General features: G+C 50.7%; 1 protein-coding gene across 2 annotated transcripts; it reads left to right on the forward strand.

Annotated features, from left to right (window-relative positions):
- The first annotated feature begins 11,370 nt into the window (after positions 1-11,370).
- On the forward strand, positions 11,371-22,267 carry CCDC42 (coiled-coil domain containing 42). Of its 2 annotated transcripts, XM_026520964.4 has the most exons (7): positions 11,371-11,453; positions 11,757-11,862; positions 12,148-12,252; positions 13,813-14,010; positions 18,182-18,403; positions 18,559-18,717; positions 22,027-22,267. In XM_026520964.4, exons 1-7 carry the CDS (start codon positions 11,371-11,373, stop codon positions 22,102-22,104), a joined length of 951 nt encoding a protein of 316 aa, XP_026376749.2. In that variant the 3' UTR covers positions 22,105-22,267. The 2 variants fall into 2 exon arrangements, with proteins under 2 accessions (XP_026376749.2, XP_044247784.2); XM_044391849.3 differs by lacking the exon at positions 18,182-18,403.
- Positions 22,268-23,524: the final 1,257 nt, after the last annotated feature.

Genomic DNA, 23,524 nt, shown 5'->3' on the forward strand with positions numbered 1-23,524 from the left:
TAAATAAATAAAATCTTTTAAAAAAATTAAAAAAAAAAAAGAAGTACTAAGGGGAATCCTTCAGGCTGAAATGAAGGGACACTAGAGAGTAACTTGAATACACATGAAGAAATAAAGAGCACTAGGAGAAGTAATTATATACATAAATATAGAAGACAATATAAATGTATTTTTTGTTGTAATTCTCTTCTTCTCCTATGTCATTTAAAAACAACTACATAAAGCAATAATTATAAAACGTTATTGATTGTCTTATAATATCTAAAGGTGTAATTCCTATGACAATAATAGCATAAAGGAGGAGTTAGGGAAGGAAGGTATACTGGAGCAGGAGTTTTGCAGACTATTGAAATTAAGTTATCATCCATCCAAACTGATTGTTTTAAATTAAAATGCTAATTGTAATCCCCAGGATAGCCACTAAGAAAATAATTTGTTAAATGGTTTCAAAGAGGGTCTTGATGTGGTAAACTTTTTGAGGATATATGTACCTGACAATATTTTTAACTCATGGTCACAGTTTTTTAAAGATTATTTATTTATTTAATTGAGGCAGGGGAGCACAGAAGAAGAGGGGGAGGGAGAAGCAGACTCCGTGCTGAGCAGAGAGCCCAATGCGGGGCTCGATCCCAGGACCCCGAGATCATGACCTGAGCCAAAGGCAGACGCTTAACTCACTGAGCCACCCAGGCACCCCTCATGGTCTCACTTAATAACAGTTAAAATGCATAAAATAATTCTAGGATTTGAAAAGTTCTTAAGTCCTCTGAAATACTCCATTGTTGTCTTACATCCAGTTTGATGTTGAGAACTCTGATGTCAACGTATTTATTGTTTCTTGAAGGTGATCTGCTTTCTCTCAGGAAGCTTTTAGAACTTTCTCTTTCAACAACAACAAAATAATAGAATATACGGGAATAAATTTAACAAAAAATGTACAAGACCTATATAAAGAAAACCTTAAAACCCTGCTGAAGGACCAAAAAAAAAAAAAAAAAAAAAAAAAGACTGGAACAAATGAAAAGCATCTCATGTGTTTTGGTAGGTAGTCTCACCAGCACAAAGACGTCATGTCCTGTCTACCCACTGGCAACAGGTCGTGCAGCCATCTTCCCACAGCAATTGTGAAGGAGAGAAATGAAATGATAGGACCCCTGTTCTAGGTATCTGGCCCTCCTCTGCTCTAGACTGCTGAGAGAGCGAGAGAGAGAAAGAGAGAGAGAAGCATTCAACCACCAACCCCTTTCTGCCTCGCTAGGGTTTTCCTCTCAGATTTTTGGCTTGTTGTTATTTGTCTTAAACAATGGAAATTTAATTTCTCAGAATTCTGTCGGCTAGACTTCTGAAGGCAAGGTGTTGGCAGGGTTGGTTTCTTCTGAGACCTCTTTCCTTGATTTGCAGGTGGCCTTCCTCTCCCAGAGCCTTCACGTAGCCTTCCCTCGATGCACATCTGTGTCCTGATCTCCCCTCTTATAAGGACACCAGTCTTCCTAAATTAGGACCCACCTTAATGACCTTATTTTACCTTAATCACCTCTTTATTTTTTTATTAAATTTTTTTTTGTTTGATTAGAGTGAACACACACTGTTACTTGAATTCAGGCATACCACATAGTGATTTGACAAGGTTATACATAATGTTGGGCTCACCACAAATGTAGCTACCATCTGGCACCATACGATGCTGTTACAATACCACTGAGTGTATTGCCTCTGTTACACCTTTTGTTCCAATGACTTATTCGTTCCGTAACTGGAAGCCTATGTCTCCCACTCACCCATTTTGTCCATCTTCTCATCCCTCTCCCCTCTGGCAGCTGTCAGTTTGTTCTCTGTATTTATAGGTCTGATTCTGTTTGTTACTGGTTTGTTGATTCATTTGTTTTGTTTTGTTTTGTTTTGTTTTGTTTTAGATTCCACATACAAGTGAAATCTTAAGGTATTTGCCTTTTACAGTCTGACTTATTTCACTTAGCATAATATCCTCTAGGCCGTCTACATGGTCACAAATGGCATGAGCTCATCCTTTTTTATAGCTGCGTAATATTCCATTATACATATAGATATCTCCTTTATCCATTCATCCATCAGTGGACACAGGTTGCTTCCATATCTTGGCTCTTGAAAATAATGCTGCAATAACCATAGGGGCACGTATATCTTTTCAAACTGGTGCTTTTGTATTAGTGTTTTCATTTTCTTTGGGTAAATACCCAGTGGTGGAATTATTGGATCATATGGTGTTTCTATTTTAATTTTTTGAGGAACCTCCCTACTGTTTTCCACAGTGGCTGCACCAGTTTACATTCCCACCCACAGTGTATGAGGCTTGCTCTTTCGCTACATCCTTGCCAACGCTCGTTATTTCTTGTCTTCTTTATTTTAGACATTCCGATAGGTGTGAGGTGGTATCTCATTGTGGTTTTGATTTCATTTCCCTGATGATTGGTGATGCTGACCATCTTTTCATGCATCTGCTGGCCATGTAGATGTCTTCTTTGGGGGGAAAAAATGTCTATTCAGGTCACCTACCCATTTTTTAATCAGATTGGGGGTTTTTTGGTGTTGAGTTATATAAGTTCTTTATGTATTTTGGATACTAACCCCATATTGGATTTACAAATATCTTCTCCCATTCATTAGTTGCCTTTTTGTTTTATTGATGATTTCATGTGCTGTGCAAAAGCAATCCCAGTAGTTAATTTTTTATTTTGTTTCCCTTGCCTTGGGAGAGATATCTGGAAAATTGTTCTGGAAAAATGGCCAATGTCAGAGAAGTTACTGCCTGGGTTCTTTTCTAGGATTTTTATGTTTTCAGGTCTCACATTAAAGTCTTTAATCCATCTTGAGTTTATTTTTGTGTATGATGTTAGAAAGTGATCGGTTTCATGCTTTTACATGTAGCTGTCCAGTTTTCTAAGCACTGTTTATTGAAGAGAGTGTCTTTTGCCCATTGTATATTCTTGCCTCCTTTGTCATAGATTAATTGACCATATAAGTGTGGGTTTAGTTCGGGGCTTTCTATTCTGCTCTGTTGATCTATGCAATTATTTTTGTGGCAATACCAAACTGTTTTGGTCACTACAGCTCTGTAGTATATCCTGAAATCTAAGATTATGATACCCGTAGCTTTGTTTCTCCTTCTCAAGATTGCTTTGGCTCTTCAGGGCCTTTTGGATAGGGATTGCATCGAATCCATAGATTGCTTTGGGTAGTATGGACATTGTAACAATATTGATTCTTCTAATCCATGAGCATGGGATATCTTTCCATTTGTTTGTGTCATCAACTTCTTTCTTCAGTGTTTTATAGTTTTTAGAGGACAAGTCTTTCACTTCCGTGGTTATGTTTATTCCTAGGTATTTTAGTCTTTTTAGTGCAACTGTAAATATTTTCTTGTTAGTTTTTACGTTCAGGTCAGAGATCTGTCAACCTCCCTCCCACCTCCACAGCATTTCCAGGACAGGAGCAAAGACCTTCTCCTGGTTTTCAATCTTATGGGAAACTTGAAGTTGGCCTCATTTGGAATCCTGGCTTTGCTCTTGCTGAAGATGAACTTAAGTCTCCAAGTGTCCATTTTTTTCCTTCTACGTGATGAGAAGTTTGGAATACATTATCTCAAGTGGTTCTAGCTCTAAAATTCTGTGATTCTGTGCAGTAAATGAAGAGGTGGCAGATAAGACACACCGATATTTTAAGACTACACAGTTTCCAAGGAGATAAAGAAGCATAATTGGGGAACACCCAATGAGAGAATTATTAGCAAGAATAGACGTCAAGTTGGAGGAAGGATGTCAATCAAGTTTCAAGGAACAAGGGGAAGAGGGAGGATGCTGGCGGAGGTTCACAGGAAAGGGAAAACCAGTGATTGAATAGAGGTTAAGAGGAGAACCAGCAAGTGTTGAGAATAACAAACACAGTGAACCACCATGGGAGCAGATACAAAAGTATTTCCTTTCAAATTTATTATCAAATATTTCTGACATAGCAAAAGTCTGCAGAATAATATAATGAACACTTGCGTCTCCAGTGCCCAGTCCAAAATATTATTCGTTACCAATTTATAGTAACCCTCCTCCCATCAACACCAAGAGGTAGTCACTATTATCCCGAATTTGTCGACTATCGTTCCCCATAGTTCTTTACATTTTTATTACATATGTGTGTATTCAAAGGCAACATTTTATCTTTTAAAAATCAGATTTGATGTTTGAAGATGGAGAAGTATGACTATTGAAATACATGTTTGAGGTAAAGCAAAGTGTCCTTGCTGAAGGGTCCTGGGCAAGGAGAATAATGAGATGGATGGACTAACTTGGATCAGAGCATAAGAAATTGCTTCCTACTGATGTAGGTCTCTCCTGGGTGACGAGGTCACTGGTGAAGCTCCCATAGTTGGACCGAGAGCATCGGCCAGCTTCCTGATGCAGGGAGAGGGCCACACTCCTCGAACAGCAAGGTCAGAAGGAAAAAGATGATTTCAACCACTGCTGAGCAGAGCTTTTAGTTTGGACCAGTGGGAATTCTGTTCTCAGAAACATAAGCAGTGGGAAATTGGGCATCAGAGCACAGCAGGGAGTCATTTACTATTTCAAGGACAAACCATGGAGCAGGCTGAGGTTTGGGGCCAGGCTCCAAGATCAGAGTTGGCCCATGGCTAGCCAGTGAGAGGCAGAAGCCTCTTCCTTTTCCTGCAGACGCCCTTGAAACCCCCTCTATTGGAGCCTGTCATCCTCAGGCTCAGCAAACTGCCAAAATAGAGTAACGGAATCTTTCCTGGGTTCAATGAGACTGCTGTCTTGCACAATTCTGTTAGTGAAAACCCACATGGGCCATCTTAGAAACCTGACCTTACAAGGAACATAACTAAGGCCTAAACCCCACCATAGCAAGCAAATTAAAATGCACTCCCATCAACACTAAACATGATTTGGGGGGGGAGGGGTAAGTGCGAGGATTTTCACAATCTCACTTTTGAAATTGTCAATGAACAACTCATTTAGTTTTCAATTGGCTTTGATTTTTTTCCAAAAATCTGTGCAGAATTGGAAATTCTTGAGAAGTGAGAAAATCAGATCCACAGATTACTTTCAAATGTGTGAAATGCTAAACTTGAAAACCCACAAAGTTGGAATATTACATTTGTATGCTTTTAATTAAACATTTATCCTTTATTTTGTGGCTTCCTTTTTGTATTTGAGAGCCAATAATCATTTCCAGGCTTCGAACGTTGTTGTAGGCTCTCGAAAAGCTCATAGACCCTGAGCTCTGTATCTACAGGGCCTAGAGGATAAACAACCCAGTTGGGGAGTTTTTTATGACAGGTGCCTGGGTCTGTGGGCCCTGACTGTTTCCTTTGTCCCACCTCCTTCGCCCTCCCCTATAGCCACTTGCGGTGGTAGTGAGGGGAGGGTCCTGAAGACAACTTCCCCAGATGTAGTCACCAGGGTCTGTTTATTCCCTGCTTCCTCCCTCCACCGCTGTACCAGTGGGGACTTTGGTTTGTTCGATGCTGTATCCCCCCAACTTAGTAGTGTGTCAGGTACATCCCAGGCACTCAACATGAGTCTTCGTTGAGTGCACCAGCAACCCTGAGACACAGGATCGGATGGTGGGTAAACTGGGCTCCAGTTGGATGGGTATCATTCGAATGATGTAGAATGAGAATGTATCCTCTTACTACTCTTGTAATTAAAAGGTAATATAATTTTACGATGAGATACCACCCCACACCCAATCAGATGGCTACTGTTGGAAAAACAGAAATAAGAGGTGTTGGCAAGGGAGTGCAGAAATTGGAACTCTCACGCACCGCTGGTGGGAATGTAAAATGGCGCAGCCACCATGGAAAACAGTATGGTGGTTCCTCAAAATATTGGAAATAGAATGACCATATGACTCAGCAATCCCGTTTCTGGGTATATACCCAAAAAGAACTGAAAGGAGGTTCTCGAAGAGGTACTCGCACAACCATGGTCATAGCAGCATTATTCACAATTGGCAAAAGGTGGATGCAACTCAAGTATCAACAGACTAATGGATGAACAAAGGGTGGTGTATAGTACAACGGAATATTATTCAGCACTGAAAAGGAAAGAAGGCCTGTCACAGGCTCCAATATAGATGAACCTTGAGGATATTATGCCGAGCGAAAGAAGCCAGTCGCAAAAGGACGATACTGTATGATTCCACTGATATGAGGTACCTAGTGTCATCAAATTCATAGAAACAGAAAGTAGGCTTGTGGTTACCAGTGACTGGGGAGGAGGGGGAGTGGGGAGATGTTGACTAATAGGTATAGGGTTTCAGTTTTTGTTTTTGTTTTTTTTTTAAGATTTTATTTATTTATTTGACAGAAAGACAGCCAGCGAGAGATGGAGCACAAGCAGGGGGAGTGGGAGAGGAAGAAGCAGGCTCCCAGCAGAGCAGGGAGCCCGATGGGGGGTTCGATCCCGGGACTCCGGGATCATGCCCTGAGCCGAAGGCAGACGCTTAACGACTGTGCCACCCAGGCGCCCCTATAGGGTTTCAGTTTTACAGGATAAAAATGTTCTGGAGATTGTTTGCACAACAATATGAATATACAGTGTGCTTAAAAATGGTTAAGATGGTCAATTTCACGTGATGTGTGTTTCACCACAATTTTAAAAACACATTTTATTTTTATTTTATAAAAGATTTTATTTATTTATTTGACATAGATGGAGAGAGACAGAGAGAAAGAGCACGAGTGGGTGAGGGGCAGAGGGAGAGGGAGAAGCAGGCTTCCCCGCTGAGCAGGGAGCCCGACACAGGGCTCGATCCCAGGACCCTGGGATCATGACCTGAGCTGAAGGCAGACACCCAACTGACCAAGCCACCCAGACGCCCCCAAAACACAACATTTTTAAATAACATAATTCTAAAAGTAAATGGGTTGACAGACACTTATAATTTTGAGTGTGGAAGGCTTTTTTAAACAAAACACCAAAGCCCCAACCCCCAAAAATAAAAATTAAAAAAAAAAATCAACATATTTGGCTGGATCAATATTTTAAATTCCTATGCTAAAAGAAAGCAGCGAAGTAAAAGACCAACAGTAAGCTTGGAGAAAGTATTTGCACACATGTGTTGGGCAGTATTGGTCCTAAGAGAAAGCTATTGTATGGGAGAAGGGAACCATATTGCGTGTAGTCAGTAGAAATTGAGTGACCAAAGTCAATGAATTCAGAGGACAGACTGGGAGAAACAGGCAAGATGAGGGGGGGAAAGAGGTGGAGGAGGCTGCAGTAGGTTGAGGTTTCCATAGCCAGCACCGTGGCTGTGCCGAGAACCCAGTTATTCAAGCAAATGGAATGGCCAGGTACCACTCCAGACTGGTTCTGTCCCTGGTTCTGTCTCCCGGTGTCACTGATACCATAAACCATGTGCAAAGGAGGTAGGTAAGGTCTGGGAGGAGTTTGGGAAGAGTCTGTGCAATGGCAAAGAAGGCAATCACAAGAGGGCGGACTTAGGCTTATTAATAAAAGGGTCTGCATGCACCAAGCCGAAGAGCTCAAAATGTTCTTGGGGACTGCAGGTCTGCTCTATCACCTGTGATGGGGGCACAGAGTTGCCTCCCCCCCTTCATCCTGGTGCCGTCTCTGCTTTTACGAAGATAAAGCTCCTTCTAGTGATTCATAAGTCAGCTTGGGTTACTAGATGTTGGTCAACTTGCCCTTCATTGCCTTCCTTGCCTCTTGTTGCATCAAATGCTGGTCCAGCTGACTCAAAAATACTAGGATTGGTGGGGCCCCTGGGTGGTGCAGTCGGTTGAGAGTGTGACTCTTGGTTTCGGCTCAGGTCATGATCTCAGGGTGGTGGGATTGAGCCCTGCATCGGGCTCTGAGCTCAGTGAGGAGTCTGCTGAAGTTTCGCTCTTCCTCTGCCCCCCTGCTCGCTCTCTCTCTCTCAAATAAATAAATAAATAAATAAATCTTTTTTAAAAAAGGATAGGTAGAGAAGAGCATCAAAAATATAGGACTACTATTGGGGTGCCTGGGTGGCTCAGTCGTTAAGCGTCTGCCTTCGGCTCAGGGCGTGATCCCGGCGTTCCGGGATCGAGCCCCACATCGGGCTCCTCCGCTGGGAGCCTGCTTCTTCCTCTCCCACTCCCCTTGCTTGTGTTCCCTCTCTTGCTGGCTGTCTCTCTGTCACATAAATAAATAAAATCTTAAAAAAAAAAAAAAAAAGAACGGCTGTTTCCTTTAAAAAAAAAAAAGAAAAGAAACCAAAAAAAGAAGAACATCACACTAACCTCGAAGTTAGAAGAGGGAAGAAAATATAAAGATCGGAGCAGAGATAAATCAGAGAATAGAAACAAATTGATAAAACTAAGAATCGGTTTTTTGAAAAAGTGAATCAACAAACCCTTAGCTAGACTGAGAAAAAAAAAAGAGAGAAAACTCAAATAAATAAAATCAGAAATGAAAGAGGAGACATCACAACAGATGCATCAGAAATAAAAAGGATTATGGACTTATGAACAATTAGAAGCACACAAATCAGATAACCCAAAATTGATAAATTCCCAGAAACAGAGAACCTAACAAGAGTGAATCAGCAAGAAATAGACTTAACAGGTAAGTAACAAATACGGGATTGAATTAGTAATTTAAAACCTCCAAAGTAAAGCCGGGGACGCTGATGGCTTCACGATCGAATTTTACCCAACATTCAAAGAATGAACACCAAAACTTCTCAAACTCTTCCAAAAAACAGAAGAAGAGGGAACACTTCCAGACTCATCCTATGAGGCCAGCATCACACGGATACCAAAGACAGGGGAAAGACACCACAAGAAAACTACAGGCCGGTATCTCTGATGAACAGAGACGCAGAAATCCTCAAGAAAATACTAGCAAACTAAATTCAACAACTCATCAAAAATAGTACACGCCAAGACCAAATGGGGGTGATCCCTGGGACGCACGGTTGGTTTAATATGTGAAAATCAATCCGTGTGAGGCGCCATATTAACAGAATGAAACGTAAAGGACACATCATCTCGATACATGTAGAAAAAGCATCTGAGGGGCGCCTGGGTGGCTCAATTGGTTATGCATCCTACTCTTGATTTTGGCTCAGGTCATGGTCTGGGGGTCGTGGGCTCAAGACCCCTCATTGGGCTCCACGTTCAGCAGGGAGTCTGCTTGAAGATTCTCTCTCTCTCTCTTTCCCTCTGACCTTCCCTCCCAAAGTGTTTGACAAAGTCCGACCTTGTTAAGCCATTGACACATACTCGACCCATGCAAGTTTTCCCATAACGATCATTTTGAAACAGTTAATATCATTCATCTGTGTGAACCCACTTACAGGGACTGTAAGACGTACACGGAATGGAATGTAACAGGGACAAAAAGTGGTTTCCTCACGCCCAATAGTTGAGTGTGTACCCAGCACTCTGCTGTTCGGTATGGATATGCAGGATACCATTTTTAAAGACACGCACCTAGATAGAGCTTTTCTTCTCCTGTTATTTTCCTCCTGTCCTTTTAAGCAGATCATCGTCTCAGAGGGAAGATGGGACGGGACAGAAAACAGAACTGCCTATTGTTGTCCAACAGCCTAAACCCAACAGGAGATTTTGCTAGATGCCTCAGAGGCAAATATCGAGATGGACAAGGGCTGGAGTGTGGGAGGAGGGGAGGGGAAGCTGGGCACCCCCAGGGAAGGAAGAGGAGGGGAGTTCTGTGAATCCCAGACAGGCTGCATCTTCCCCATGGCCCCGGGGGAGGGCTGTGTGACCCGAGAGAGGGATGGTGGTGGGCAAGGGAGAGGAAGGTTCTCCTGTGAGCTGCAGAGGAAGCAACAGAAAGGCCCCAGACAAGAGGGGGGGCGCGCAGGAGGTGAGGATGCCCTTAGCTGTCACCTGGATGCACCAACGTGGCCCTGGGCCACCTGATGCCACAGATGCAACCAAGGATGCGTCCCTATATCAGGGCAAACAGGTGATTGGAGAAGCAGACAGCCCCCTCCTCAAGGGGAAAAAGACGGTAAAGCCCAAATGGCGCAAGGCTCTAGGAATACGTACGCAAGGAGAGAAACATCCCGTTTTGCGGACCTTAAGGTCCTTGCTGGTGCTCTTGTCATCCTGCGGGGTCTGTTTCTTTGGGGCGCTCCCGGTGAGAACCATTGCTGGCTGGGAAGCTGAGGGTGGGGTGGGGGGCTGTCCCGCCTGCCCCCCCTTCTCCGTCCCCAGGTGGCGGCGGCCGGCTCCGGAGTGGGGCTGGGGAGAAGGGACTGGCGGGGGGTGGGGGTGGCTGGGCAGCGCCCCCACGGCTCCTCCCACTCGGGGCCCGCATCAGGGCGCCGTCGGGGGGCCAGCAGGGGGCGCCAGAGGACAGGCAATGCCGCGGGGTGGGCTGGCCGGCTCCCGGCACCGCCCGGACCGGCACGGACCCCCGCCCCAGACCCAGAGGGGCCGAGCCCGGTGTCCGGCGCGAGCGGGGGACAGAGGGGACGGCGCGCAGCCGGGAGCCTGTGTCCCGCAGCAGCACTCCTGCCCGGGACCCTTGGGCGCCTGCCTCCCACGGGGTCTCCAGTCTGGTCGCATTGAGCTTATCCAGGGCCCTGACGGGATCAAGGCGGGCAGCCCTCATCAGGGACACGTGTCACATCTGACGGTCATGGTACCAGGGTGTGGTGTTTCTTCACATTTTGATGGCACTGGCCCTGAGTCGGTTACACCCTGGGAGCCCCTTCCACATCCCCAGCCTCTTTGGTCCCCAGGCTCCCCACCTACGCTCGCCCACCACTTGGTTCTCAAGCTTGGGCCTCCTCCCACTCTCCCTGGATTCCCCACCCCAGCCTCCTTTTCTTCTGGCCCATCTGTCCCGGGCCCAGACCCTCTCTCACCCTCACACACACACCCGAACCCCCAAGGACACCCCTCCACCAAAACCCCCCTGTTGGGCCATGGGCCCCCCTGGCCCTGCCTCCCAGGCCTGGACACCAGCATCTAGTCAGGCCTAACTTCTCCCCAGATTTCCTGGGGTGGTGGGAAGGGTAAATGCAGGAGCAGAACATGGGACTCCAGCAGGACTGGGGTCAGCGGGGACAAGGGTCAGAGAGCAAAGCCTGGGTTCCGTGGGTGGTCCACAGAACCAGGGGGCCTGTTGCCAGGTAACCACATCTCCCTTCACTCACCAACACATCGTCCTGAGCTGTTGACCCACCAGCCTCCCAGCCATCCTTCCCCAGTCTCTCAGACCCCCACCCTCTGTGGGACCCTGAAAAGCAGGAGGAAGGGAGAAGCAAGAGCCGAGCCCGCACCCCTGAGCCACCTGTGGCTCCGCCAGCCACCGTTTCCCTGTAAGGCTCCGGCCACCCGGCCCCGGGGTCAGCAGCAGCATGAGTCTGGGCATCATGGAGGAGGAAGACCTGGCCGAGTACTTCCGGCTGCAGTATGGGGAGCGCCTGTTACAACTGCTGCAGTGAGTGTCTGGGGCTCTGGGGCCTCCCACAGCCCCCAGCCCCCCCACTTCCTGCCTGTCCCCTCCCCCACCGTAACCCTGAGCCCCAAGTCACCTGCCCTCTCACCCTGGCACCAACCCACCCAGCCTCTGGCTTTCCAGATGCCAACACAGCCCTCCCCACACACCACTCCCTTCCCTCACGTGGGGGCCAGGACCCCCCCCCCGCCTCCCCCCCCCCCCCCCCGCCCCGGGTTGGCCCAGCCCCAGCCGGCCCCTGGGCACTCAGAACCCACCGGCCTCTCCCACCCATGTCTGGGGCAGGAAGTTCCCCAACATTGAGGATCAGTCGGAGTCCCCATCCCTCCGGCTGCTGGAGAAGAAGAAGGAGGCTAAGCTCATGCACCACGCTATGGAGCAGAAGAAGGAGGTGGGGAGGCAGGCGCGGAGTGCGGGAAGGCTGCGGGGTTCAGAGCCTGAGGACGGGAACCCCCCATTTTGTGGGTGGCAGTGGCTGGAGCCAGAAGTCCTGCACGAAGCTTCTGGGTTCCCTCCGAGGAGAGAGAAAGGATCTGAGTCTTGGGGGTAGCAGGGTCCTGGGACGCCCTGCTCCGACCGACCCTGGCATGGGGTGGAAGGTGGGAGGCCTGGGGGCAGAGGCCCTAGGGCAGGAGGTGCGGGGGCCCTCCTGACCTCTCTGTGCCCCCACCCCAAGACATTCCAGCGCAGAATGGAAACCCTGAACCTCCGCTGGGAGGAGCTGAGCATCAAGGAGGCCCAGCTGAAGGCCCACATCCGGAAGTTTGAGCAGTTCATCCAGGTATGAGGGGCCCCACGCTGCAAATCGCGGCTCCTCCCCCTCCTCCCTGTCCCCCTCTTCCCCCTTCCTCCTGCTCCTCTTCTTCAACCCCCTCCCTCCTCCTCCCCTTCATCTCCCCACTTCTTTCCTCCTCCCCCCCTTCTCCCTCCTTCTCCCCCTCCACCTCTCCTCCTCCCCTCTGCTGCTTCTCCTCCCCACCCACCTCCTCCCCCTCCTTCTTGCTTTTGCTGACTCCTCACCCTGGGTTAGCATCTCTTCCCTGCTCAACACGGCCTGGGGCTGCTCCCTTTATGTCCCCACTCATTACGGTTTGTAATTTCCTGTTTCCCTGTCAGTTCGGGCCCTTCTAGACTGCGGTTTACCATTTCCTCGCCTGTGCCTGGTACATACAATGTCTCTGGGGAATGAATGAATGAACGGGGGAGGATGACAGGCAGGGCTGGGCACGTGCAGAGAGGAATCAGACAGGGCTTCAGTCCCCGCCGCCTACCCACCCCTCTGTCCTTGTGCTGACTGACGGTCCAGGTTGAAGGACCAGGCCCCAGAGTCCATCAGAGAAGACGCCTCTCAATCAGTCCTTAGAGGAGCGATCTGACCACCCCGATTTCTCCACACCAGCTCCAGCCAGCCCTGATGGAGCCCTGAGGGGGCCTGGCCCAGCTCCAGGGGGAAGCCCTGGCCTCCGCTCTGGGGTGGGGGTGGGGGGCTGCTCTTGGGCAGCTCCTGTCTTCTCTGCGCCTCGTGCAGGTGGGAGAGGAGGCTGATGGGCCTGGCACATTCTCCAGGGGTCGAGTCCTCCTTACTGGCCAGAGAAAAGCTAGTGGCGTGGGTGGGACGGCAGGAAATGAGAGAGCTTCTCCAAGGGCTGCTGGAGGCCCAGCAGCCTGGCAATCCCGGCAAACTGTCACAAGCACAGACGCCTGGGACTCTGTGCTTGCAACAGGCCTGGTGGGGGAGGCCCAGCAACTGCATTTTTAAAAAGCTTCCCAGGGGATTTTGATGCACAGTTGGACTGGTTTAGGGGACCCTGGGTCCTGTCCTGGGCTCTCGGGGCAGAGTGCGAACCCTCCCTGGGCCTTCTCCACCTGCCTCCCAACGTCCTCCTCCGTGTGGCCTCACGGGAGCCCCTGAAGAGGGACAGGAGCCACACAGGTGCCCTTTGAGGGTGCGAGTGCCCCCTGATCATGCGGGGAGGGCTTTGCAGAATGAAGGAGAAGGGGGTGTCAGCCCGACCGCCCTTTCTTCGGGGACATCTGTCGTCTGCACCGTCGGCTCTGGCCTCAGCCTGATGCCAGTCTGAGCTACGGGGACGGGCTGTCGGGAACGGCCTCACCCTGCCAGGACCGTCTCCTGTCCCCGCTCCCTAGGGCTGGGGCGCAGTTGCCCAGGGCCTCTCCTTTCTCCAGTTGGAGAAATGGAGGCACCAAGTACCAAGCACCAAATGGGGAGAAAATCCGGGCCTCCTCGCCCACGGTGGCCCAGCGATCCCTGCCCATCCCCGGCAGACAGAGGGGAGGACAGGCCCAGGGTCCCACGGGTGCCCCCTCGCCCCCGGCCCAGGAGAACGACCAGAAGCGGATCCGCGCCCTGAAGAAAGCCAACAAGGAGCGGGAGCTGAAGAGGCAGCGCGTGCGCGAGCTGGCCAAGGCCAAGCAGGAGATGGCCGCGCTGCGGCTGGAGCACCAGCGGCTGAGCTCGAAGCTGCAGGACTACTCCCTCTTCAACAAGTACCTGGAGAAGGTGGTGGAGAACTCAGAGGTGAGGGGGGGGCGGAGCAGAGGCCTCCCCAGGGCCTGGGGCCAGCGGGGGCGCTGCACAGGGTGGTCGCCGGGCTCGGACCAGGCAGCTGGGAGAGGCTGGCGGGGGGGGGCTCTTGGGCTGGTCTCTCTGGGGTCCGAGCTCTGCCCGTGCATCTGGGTGACCGTCTGTGTGGGTGGCGTGTTGGGGGAGCGAGGTTTCGCTTGGCACCCCCAGTGTCCAGCTTTGCCTGCAGCGGGATGCGGGATGCGCCGGCACCCACCCCTGCTCCCCCTCCTCCCTGCTGAGTTTCGTTTACCTGGGAGCCCACGGAGAGAGGAAGGGAAGGAAACTGGCAGACACCCAGCCCAGTGCAGAGCTGGAGAGCGCAGTGGACAGGCCTGGCCCAGGGCTGGTGCGAGCCTCCTTGAAACAGAGCTTTGCCCTTTCCTCCGGTCTCCTCCCCTGTCCCCTGTCTACCCTCCTCCCACCTCTGGCCCTTTCCCCTCAGCCTCCTCCAGGGGGATCCTCTTCCCAGCTTCTTCCTTAAATGGTCCTCGGGTCTTTGGCCCTGACCTTCCACTTTTCTCCTTGAGCAATTTGTGGGGCCTCCCATGGATGCCTCCCACGCCCCCATGTGACAGCAGCAGGCAGGGCCCCTCACCGGGGGAGCCAGGTATGGGGTATGCCCTCTGGGGGTGTGCATCAGTGTCCTGAGGGCGGCACCCCGGGGGGACAAAGGATGGACCGCTTTCTAAAGTCCCAGATAATTTCTAAGGTCCCGGGTTAGAACTAATTTACGTATGCGAAGCCCAGATCTGTGTTAAGTGTTCCATTCTCAGGGTACCTATTGTACAATGAATGGTCCGTTCATAATGGGGGGGGGGACTATACACCAAAGCAGCAGATCAATTATAGGAGGGGACTCCGATTCAGAGCTGGGGACAGTGTGTCGTACCCCCGAGCAGCTTGGCCTGTGTCTGGCTCTGAGCTTCATGCCCTATCCTCACGGTCGGGAGTCCCCGGCTCAGCTCTCCCGCTTCCTGCCCCCACGGCTGCCAGTCTTCCCACTGTGTGTGTCCAGCGCTGTGAATGGCGTGGCCTCCCACCCTCAGTCCTGCCGTTGCGGGGCCTCCTCCTCGCCTCCTCCCCCTACTCCCTCCCTGCAGCCCATCGATCAGCAGATCTGGTCTATTCTGCCTCCTAAGTATTTCTGGAATCCAGCCCCTGCCCCTTCCTCATCCAGACCCTCAGGGCCCCTCATGCGGGAGTTCAGCACAGCCTTTATTCCTGGCCACCAGCCTGTCCCACGCTCTCCCAGCGGGATCTCCCGCCCCTCTTTCTTCCCCTCTCTTTCCTTCTTCCGCTAAGTCTTTCAGAATATTTTAAACACACCGAAAGGCATAGAGAGATAGATAACAGCACCCGGGTATGCATTGCACCTTGTCAAATCTTCATATATCCCCCAAATGGCTTCCAGTTCTTTTTTCTTAAATAAGACACTACCGCTCATTGAAACCCCTGTGGGCCCGCCTTCCAAGCCCCCTTCTTCTTCCCCTCTCCGAGGAGGCCACCACCATCCTGATTTTTAAGCCGCTCGTGCTCAGGTCTGCTATTATTTTGGCAACAGGGTACACATCCATAAACTCTGAAGGGTATTGTTACGTGTCCCCTCGTGACTTGCTTTTTCTGATCAAAGATGCTTTTTCTTAAAAATAAAAAAAAAAATCACCTTTTCGTTATGGAAAATTTCAAACATATACAAAAATAGAATCATCCATGGAACGCCCGTTACTCATCACCTAATTCCGACAATTATCGACTCATCAAATCATCCCCCAACCTTCCCACCTCTGCCATTTTGAAGCAAATGACATTTTTTTTCATCTGTATTTCAGTATGTGACGTTTAAGACGAGGTCAATACCGTTGTCGCACCCCGTAAAAATGGGATCGTGATTGCTTAATACCAAGTCTGCGGTCGATGATAAACGTTCCCCAACTGTTGCATACACGCTTTGTTTGTTCCAGCGGGGGTCCAACCAAGGTCCCCACGAGGTATTTGGTTGATACGTTTGTGTCTCGAGTGTCACAGACATTCTGATGTTGATCCAAAGAAGCCAAACAGAGAAGAGGACCTACGTACGGTCCCACCGATAGATTTAAAAACAAGTAAGAGTGACTCTTTGGTGATAGAAGCCACAATTTTGGTTTCTTTGGTGGTGGAGGCAGATCCTGAGCGGAAGGGGGTGAAGGACCCTTTTCGGGGGCCAGAAATGTTCTGTCATCTCTCCTGCACGTATTAGCTAGGAAATTACCACGGAGAAAGACTTCATCAAGAGAATCTAGCCTTCATCAGCGGTTTGATTACTTTGTGAGTCTTAGCGGAAAAGCTCGTTAAGTGCTTGATTCTTAATTACGGGTTTCGGATTCATGAGCTGGTTCTCTGGCACCCTCCAAAGCTGACCCGTCGTGCTGTTAGTATGTTATGAGTTCATGGACTGTGGATGTATCTGGGATGTGTCGCTGCTTTGCACTTATCCTTACTGATGTGCAAAGCGTCCCATCCTTACACAGCGGGAGCCTCTTCAAGTTCGAACCTGTGTCCTTTGCACACCAGCCCCCAGCACTGGACAGGTGCTCCTGGCAGCCTCATTCATTTTAACTGTCGCATGCTGTTGCATGGTGTGTGTACTCGGCGAACCTTCGGAAATGCAGATATAAAGTTCTCTCTCTGCTTCCTAAAACCCTTTAACAGAGGAAGTCCGCACTCCTCCTCCCCGGGGGTTACCGGGCACTTTTGTCACTTCCCCCGGCTGGATCGGTCCGTCCCCATCTTGAACGCAGGCTATTCAAACTAAGCTCCCATGAGCACCGTGAACAGGCCTCACGCACCCGTGGTCTGTCGGCGGCTGCTCCGTCTGTCTGTCCTCACCTTCCCCCACCTGCCCTTGGCTGGCCAGCTTCCGTTCATACCTCTGGTCACATTGCAGCCATCCTTTCCCCCCAGGAAACCTTTCCTGGCTGTTCCCCCCTCCTCTAATGCTGAGGTGGGCAGTCCTTCCCCGCAGAGGCATTATGGATAGAAAGGCCAGCACTCACACCGCCTTCTTGGGGGGGGGGGGGGCGGTGACCGGCAAGTTCAGGTCAGAGTGTCGGGCACCATGCTGGAGGAGGCCTTGGCCCCGCCTGGCAGGCCAAGCCCCCCCCCCACTGGTACCGTCTCCAGCCCCCACTGGAGGGGACCTCAGCACATGTGAACAAATTCCAGAAAGCCTTATGCTGAAGATATTCCCGCACATTTGCGACCAGCACCCCCTTCCCCATCATAGATAGGGCTTATCACTCCGTGTTGTAACTCTTCCCTTGCCTGTCTCTCCTCCGTCCACACCTGCCCAAGTTGTAGGCTTCCTAAGAGCAGGGTCTGGCTTCCTTATCTCCTGCTCCGTCCCTCGCATTCAGCATACTGCCGGGCTCATAAGCGCTTCTCGGTCCGTTCTTGTTGGACAGGGTAATTATTGCCTTGGGAGACATCTCAAAATGCACCACCTCAACCCCTGAACTCCAGCCAGCAATCCTCTAGAATCACCTGGGGGGCATGTTTGCAAAATTCAGGTGCCAGGGACCACCTCGGACCTGTTTATTAAAATGAATCTCTTGGGGCGCCTGGGTGGCTCGGTCAGTTAAGCGTCTGCCTAAGGCTCAGGTCATGATCGAGTCCTGGGATCGAGCCCTGAGTGTCCGCCTCTCTGCTCAGCGGGAGTCTGCTCCTCCCTCTCCCCCTGCTTGTGCTTTCTCGCTCCCTCACTCTCAAATAAATAAATAAAATCATAAATACATAAAATCATAAATAAATAAACAAATACATAAATAAATAAAATTACTCTCTTGGGGGTGGAGCCCGACAGGTGTCCTTTTTAAAGCTCCCAGGTGATGCCCACATGCCAACCGAGGACCCCAGCTCCAACTGCAGGTGCCCCCAATACAGGGCCCATGGCCCATACCAACCCAGGAGGGCGAGCAGGTGGACTCCAACGTCCTCACGGCCTCTGCCCTTTGACCTTTGCCTAGGGTCTCCCAGCTAGGCTGAGGCATCGAGGCAGGGAGTTGGCAGGCGGGACTCCGCCGTCGGCCCTGGGGCAGGGGGCGGGGTGCAGATGCAATGCAGTGATGGGAGCCCCCCCGCCCCGCAGTTCGAGGAGATCCACGAGGTGATTTCGCGCTACAAGACGCTGGTGAGCATGCACCAGGACCTGATGCATTCGGCGCAGGAGGGCCAGGAGAAGATCGAGCGCGCCAAGGCGCGGCTGGCGCGCTACATGGAGGAGAAGGACGACGAGATCTTGCAGCACAACAACGAGCTGGCGCGTCTGCAGATGCGCTTTGACCGCGCCCGCAGCGACGTCATCATCTGGGTGAACACGGTGGTCCGGGGGTGGGGGGGTGGAGGTGGGGAGGAAGTGCCTGGGGGCTTCTGGGCACGGGGGAGGGGCGGCGGGGTGAGCGCGGGACACCCACCCACACGTGCGCACACACGCCTGCTCACGTCCTGGCGCCACCCCCTCCCCAGGAGTCTCGCTGGGCGCACATCCAGAACACCGCCGCCAAGAAGACCCTCTTGCTTGGCACCATTAAGATGGCGACGCTGAACCTCTTCCAGATTGTGAGCAAGCAGCTGAAGGAGACCGCCACCGTGTCTCTGGAGGACACGCACAGACAGCTGGACATGGTAAGAGGCGGCCCCTGGCCAGCTGGGTCTACCGAGCTAAGAGGGTTGTCCCTCCGTCCAAGGCAAGAATGAGCCCCACAGAACAGTGGTTCTCAAATTTAACAGGATCAGAATCCCCTGGGGGCTGGGAGTGTTGGCTGGGCCCCAGCCCCAGAGTGTCTGACTCAATAGGTCTGAGATGAGAACCCATGAATTCCCATTTTTCAACAAGTTCCCAGGTGATGGTGCTGGTCTGAGACCCCCCCCCCCCCCATTAGCGTGGACACCCTGTTGGCCGTAGTCAACACGACCAATGGCAGGGACCCACTACTGAATTCAGTATTTGTGCAAAACAGTCTTACTGAGTCCTAGAAAGAGGCTGAAGGCTCGTGCCCAAGGTCCATTCTTGGGGGAGAGAGAAAATTGGGGGTTGGGGGGGTAGGGGGAGGAATCAGCAAGTTGAGGGAAGTGTTAGGGTCTTATTAGTACCAATCTGATGTTTTCTCTTTGAAGTAACTGAAAGGAGGGGCGCCTGCCGGGTGGGTCAGTCAGTTAACTATCTGCCTCCGGCTTAGGTCGTCATTCCAGGGTGCTGGGATCGAGCCCAATGTGGGGCTCCCTGCTCAGCGGGGTTCTGCTTCTCCCTCTCCCTCTGCCCCTTCCCCTGCTCGTGGGCTCTCTCGCTCTCTCTCTCAAACAAATAAAATCTAGTTTAAAAAAAATTTTTTTAAATAATCAAGTAACTGAAAGGAAATTGGAAAGCAAATACCTTTCTCACTGTATGATTGAAAGCTGTTCGATGCCACGCGCACGCACTACCCCCAAATCATCTCATTTCTGACCACAGGTGCACATCTCCCACCGTTGGGGAAACTCCATGCGGGCAGACGCATTAGCCATGCTTCTCGTGACATGCAGAGAATCATGACTAATTCTTCATTCCTTTGACAAAAGCCTCGAGCCCTGCCATAAAATAATACAATGTAAGCTCCAGAAGGCTGGGATTTGTGTTTGTCTCGTTCCTAACCGTATCTCAGTATCTAGAACAGTGCCTGGCACACAGTAGGTGCTCAATAAGTGGTGAATGAGTATGACACACAAGCCAATAAAAGCCATGGACTGGAAGGTACTTGCCCTGTTTAACAACAACAAAAAAGTGAAACTTGGGGCACCCAGGGGGCTCAGTCGGTTAAGCATCCAGCTCTTGGTTTCAGCTCAGGTCATGCTCTCAGGGTCATGAGATCGAGTCCCTCGTGGGGCTCTGCACTCAGCGGGGAGTCTGCTTGAGCAAAGTCTGATCAGCAAAGTCTGATTCTCAGACTTTTTTGGTATCGGGAGACCTGCACACTCTTAACATTGAAGACCCCCAAAGAGCTTTTGTCTCTATGTGTTATACTATTGATATTTACCATATTAGAAACTCAAGCAGAAAAATTAAAGAATTCATTTTTCAATGACGAGAAGGAGCCTGTCAACATCAATGGCCTGCTTGATGAAAAACACGTTTTCGAAACAATACTTCGTGGGACAAGTCACACTTTCACAAATCCGTTTAATGTCTGGCTTCACGGACGACAGGTGGATTCTGCTCTCAGCCCTATGTCATGGAAAAACCCAATCTGATAAAAAGCCGCTGTGCACTCATGAGAGACACAAACAAGTGATGTCTTCTTGTTATTTGCACTCTCGATTTTGACCCCTCTCAGCCTCAGTTTGCTTTTACAGGAACACTTCCTACTGCTCAAGTTGTTATTTTAAAAACGTCCCACTGCGTTCCTGTGAGACGTGAGCCTATGGACAGAATTGCATATGATCAACTAGCCCAAAACAGTTAAAAACAAGGACCCAGGAGAATTAAGGGGACAACCGAAGGTCCAGGCAGGAGCAAGACCTAGACTGCAGATTCTTGGATTACAAAGGACAGAAGGTCAAGAGGGCCAGTAGCTGGTCTCGCACCTCCTGACGACAAGAAGGAAAAGCCACACATAGATCTTGTACCAAAATGAGAAAACCTAGGTGTGCCCGGAGCAAACCTTTTTCCAGTGCTTGATTCTAATTGAAGTTTCCCAAGGAGGCTGCAGAGACTTCCAGCGCATGACGTCCCCAGCGACATCCCTATGACACCCAAGCACAAGCTCTGGAACGCAGCCATTTCTCTAGAACTTAGGAGTGTGGTCCCGGAGTACAACGTAGGAAGCATGATTCTGCAAAAGGCTGAATTTGGATTCAACGGTACTGTGTCACAGAAGGTCCAGGGTGATCCCTGAACGAAACCCAAGCTCTGGAGCGCCATTTCCCTAATTGTGCTCAGCAAATCCTAGACGCCCAAGAGGTGGTGAGTTTCCTAGGGGGAAATCAAAGGCGTTCGCAGACTAATAGGTTTGGAAAACTCTCAGAGAAGCAAAGCTGGACCGTCTTTACACACAGGACTTCATCATCTTTGCTGTGGTTCTGCCCTGAGACTGTCCAAGCAGATAACATTTCTAAAGCTAACTTGACCACAGAACCCTTTCTGTGGTGTGTGATCACTGGTTATAAGAACATAGTTTGGGAAATTCTGGGCTTGTCTCTTCCGGAACCCTGGGGAAGATACTTTAATTCACGGACTCTTTGTTTCCTCTTTTGCAAAACAGGAATTGTATCCATAATAGTAACAGTATTCCTGGCAGACAGGGTTGTTGAGAGTTTGGGAACATATGTGTAGTCCCATCTCCAGGAACATTCTTGAAAGGAGAGATTTTAGAACTGAGGTCTTAGAGACCATCAAGGCCAACCTGTTCTCCCCCTTCCCTTTTTGAAGACGAGGAAGCCGAGTCCCAGAAAGATGAACGGATTTCCCCAGGAGACCAGGTCCCCACGTGGCGCAGAAACGTATGTTCTTTGAAACACAAGCTAGTGAACAGAACTCGGGCTTCCCTCCATGACTCGGTATTGTCAAAACGGGCATCCGTTCTGGGTTCCAAGTAAATGCCCCCTGAAGGCTATTAAATTGTGGGTAGCCGTCTCCCCCAGTACTGCTGGCCCCCACCAGAGGCTTCTAGAGTCAGAGTCTGCTCAGCAGCCCCTCGTCTGTATCCTCCGTCAGACTGTCCACTGTTCTTTTTCATACTGTCACCGCATCAGCCCCCAGGAGCTCCCTGTGTGTGCCTTCCGCTCTGCTAAGCCTGATGCTTTAACTGAAATTACTGTCAAGTAAGGGAAAGTTAAAGGCCTCAAGAAGTCAGTCCAGCGAAGCAGTGACTCCTTCCAGGTTGTGCCCCGACGTGCTCCGTGTGGAGACGGGGCGGCCTGGTGCTGGGTGGGCTAACTCGGGCCCCCTTGCCTTGTTAGATTCAGCAGTTTATCCAGGATCTGTCGGACATCTGGGCGGAGGTGAAGAAGAAGGAACAACAGCAAGTCCGGGTGTAAGGAGCCGCTGCGGTTCCAGGATGTTCTGAGACAGAGACTGAGAGAGGATAGGTTCCCGGTGAGCTTGTGGTCCCGTCAGCCCAGTCCAGCCGTCTGGGACCCCTGTGCCTTTCTGCTGGCGAACACCCTGCCATTTCCCCCCCTCAGGCCTCAGTCCCTCCCATCCCTGAAAACATTAAATTCTGTAAGAGGTCTGTTTATAAGTTCTGTCTCTTTTCGGCTTATTCACGGAGAAGATGGCCCATCGAGGGGAGAAAAGCACCCCCTCTTGAAGCTGGTCACTTAGGCAGCCCAGGGACTAGAAAACAAATCTCACGCCTGGCATGTCCCAGGCTTTGGAGTTGCACGCAGAAATAGACCAGGAGCGGGGTGAGTACATAGGACCCTTCTTTCCTCTATAACCTCAAAAAAAATTTTTTTAAAGTTGGGGTTTGTAACTGGGGTTCAAAGACTCAGTAGAAACTATGAAGACAGCTTCCCAAGTCAGAGTTCACAGGTGGTAAGTCAAGGACGGTCCCCAAGCTAGAGACCAAGCCCTGCTCCCCTCCCCGCTGTGACCCTACAACAGGCAGTGTGGTACCCGGGGCGCTAATATGGGAATAGCAGGCAGGCTGCCGAGGCCTCTCAGCCGGCTGGAAAGATGGTTGGAAACCAGCAAAACTCGGGCGCCTGGGGGGCTCAGTCGGTGAAGCGTCTGCCTTCGGCTCAGGTCATGATCTCAGGGTCATGGGATCGAGCCCCACATCGGGGCTCCCTGCTCCACGGGGAGCCTGCTTCTCCCTCTCCTCCCCTCTCGCTATCTGGTCTCTCCCAAATAAATAAATAAAATCTTAAAGGAAAAAAAAAAGAAACCAGCAAAACAACTGCGTAGAGATAAATGTAAAGTTACGCACTCAGGGTCAAAAGCTCAAGATGATTAGGTCAGATCAGAGACCAGACAAAGCAAACAGCATTTATTGGACATATATTCATGCACACATCATCTACGTCTTCTCTGTCTTCCGGAGCAGCACACCTGCTCAGGGACAGGGACCCCGGCTACAGATGACAAGGTCAGGAGTCACAATGGGTCACCACCGGCCCTGGCCCGTGCTCCCTCCACCAGGCTGCTTCTCAGAAGGTGGGGGCACTGTTGCCTTCCCCTCCAAAGCCGGTAGCAGAGCAGGACGGAACAAGGGACCCAGGGGCCTGCGGGGTCTCTGCTGAGAGCGTGGGGCAGCAGGTAGCCCTCGCTCTGTATACACCAGCTAACAGGTGCGCGCTCCACTTCGGACCAGCCGCATTGGCAGCAGCTGCGAGCTTATTAGAAATGCAAATTTTCAGGCCCCGCCCCAGGCGGGACACAGCCCCGCCCACCCCGGGCTTTTTAATAAGCCCTCCAGGCGATTCACCTGGCGCAGGGTCCGAGGGCGAGAAGCTG

The sequence above is a fragment of the Ursus arctos genome, unplaced genomic scaffold (genome assembly GCF_023065955.2).
Source record: "Ursus arctos isolate Adak ecotype North America unplaced genomic scaffold, UrsArc2.0 scaffold_14, whole genome shotgun sequence".
Classification (NCBI taxonomy): Eukaryota; Metazoa; Chordata; class Mammalia; order Carnivora; family Ursidae; genus Ursus; species Ursus arctos.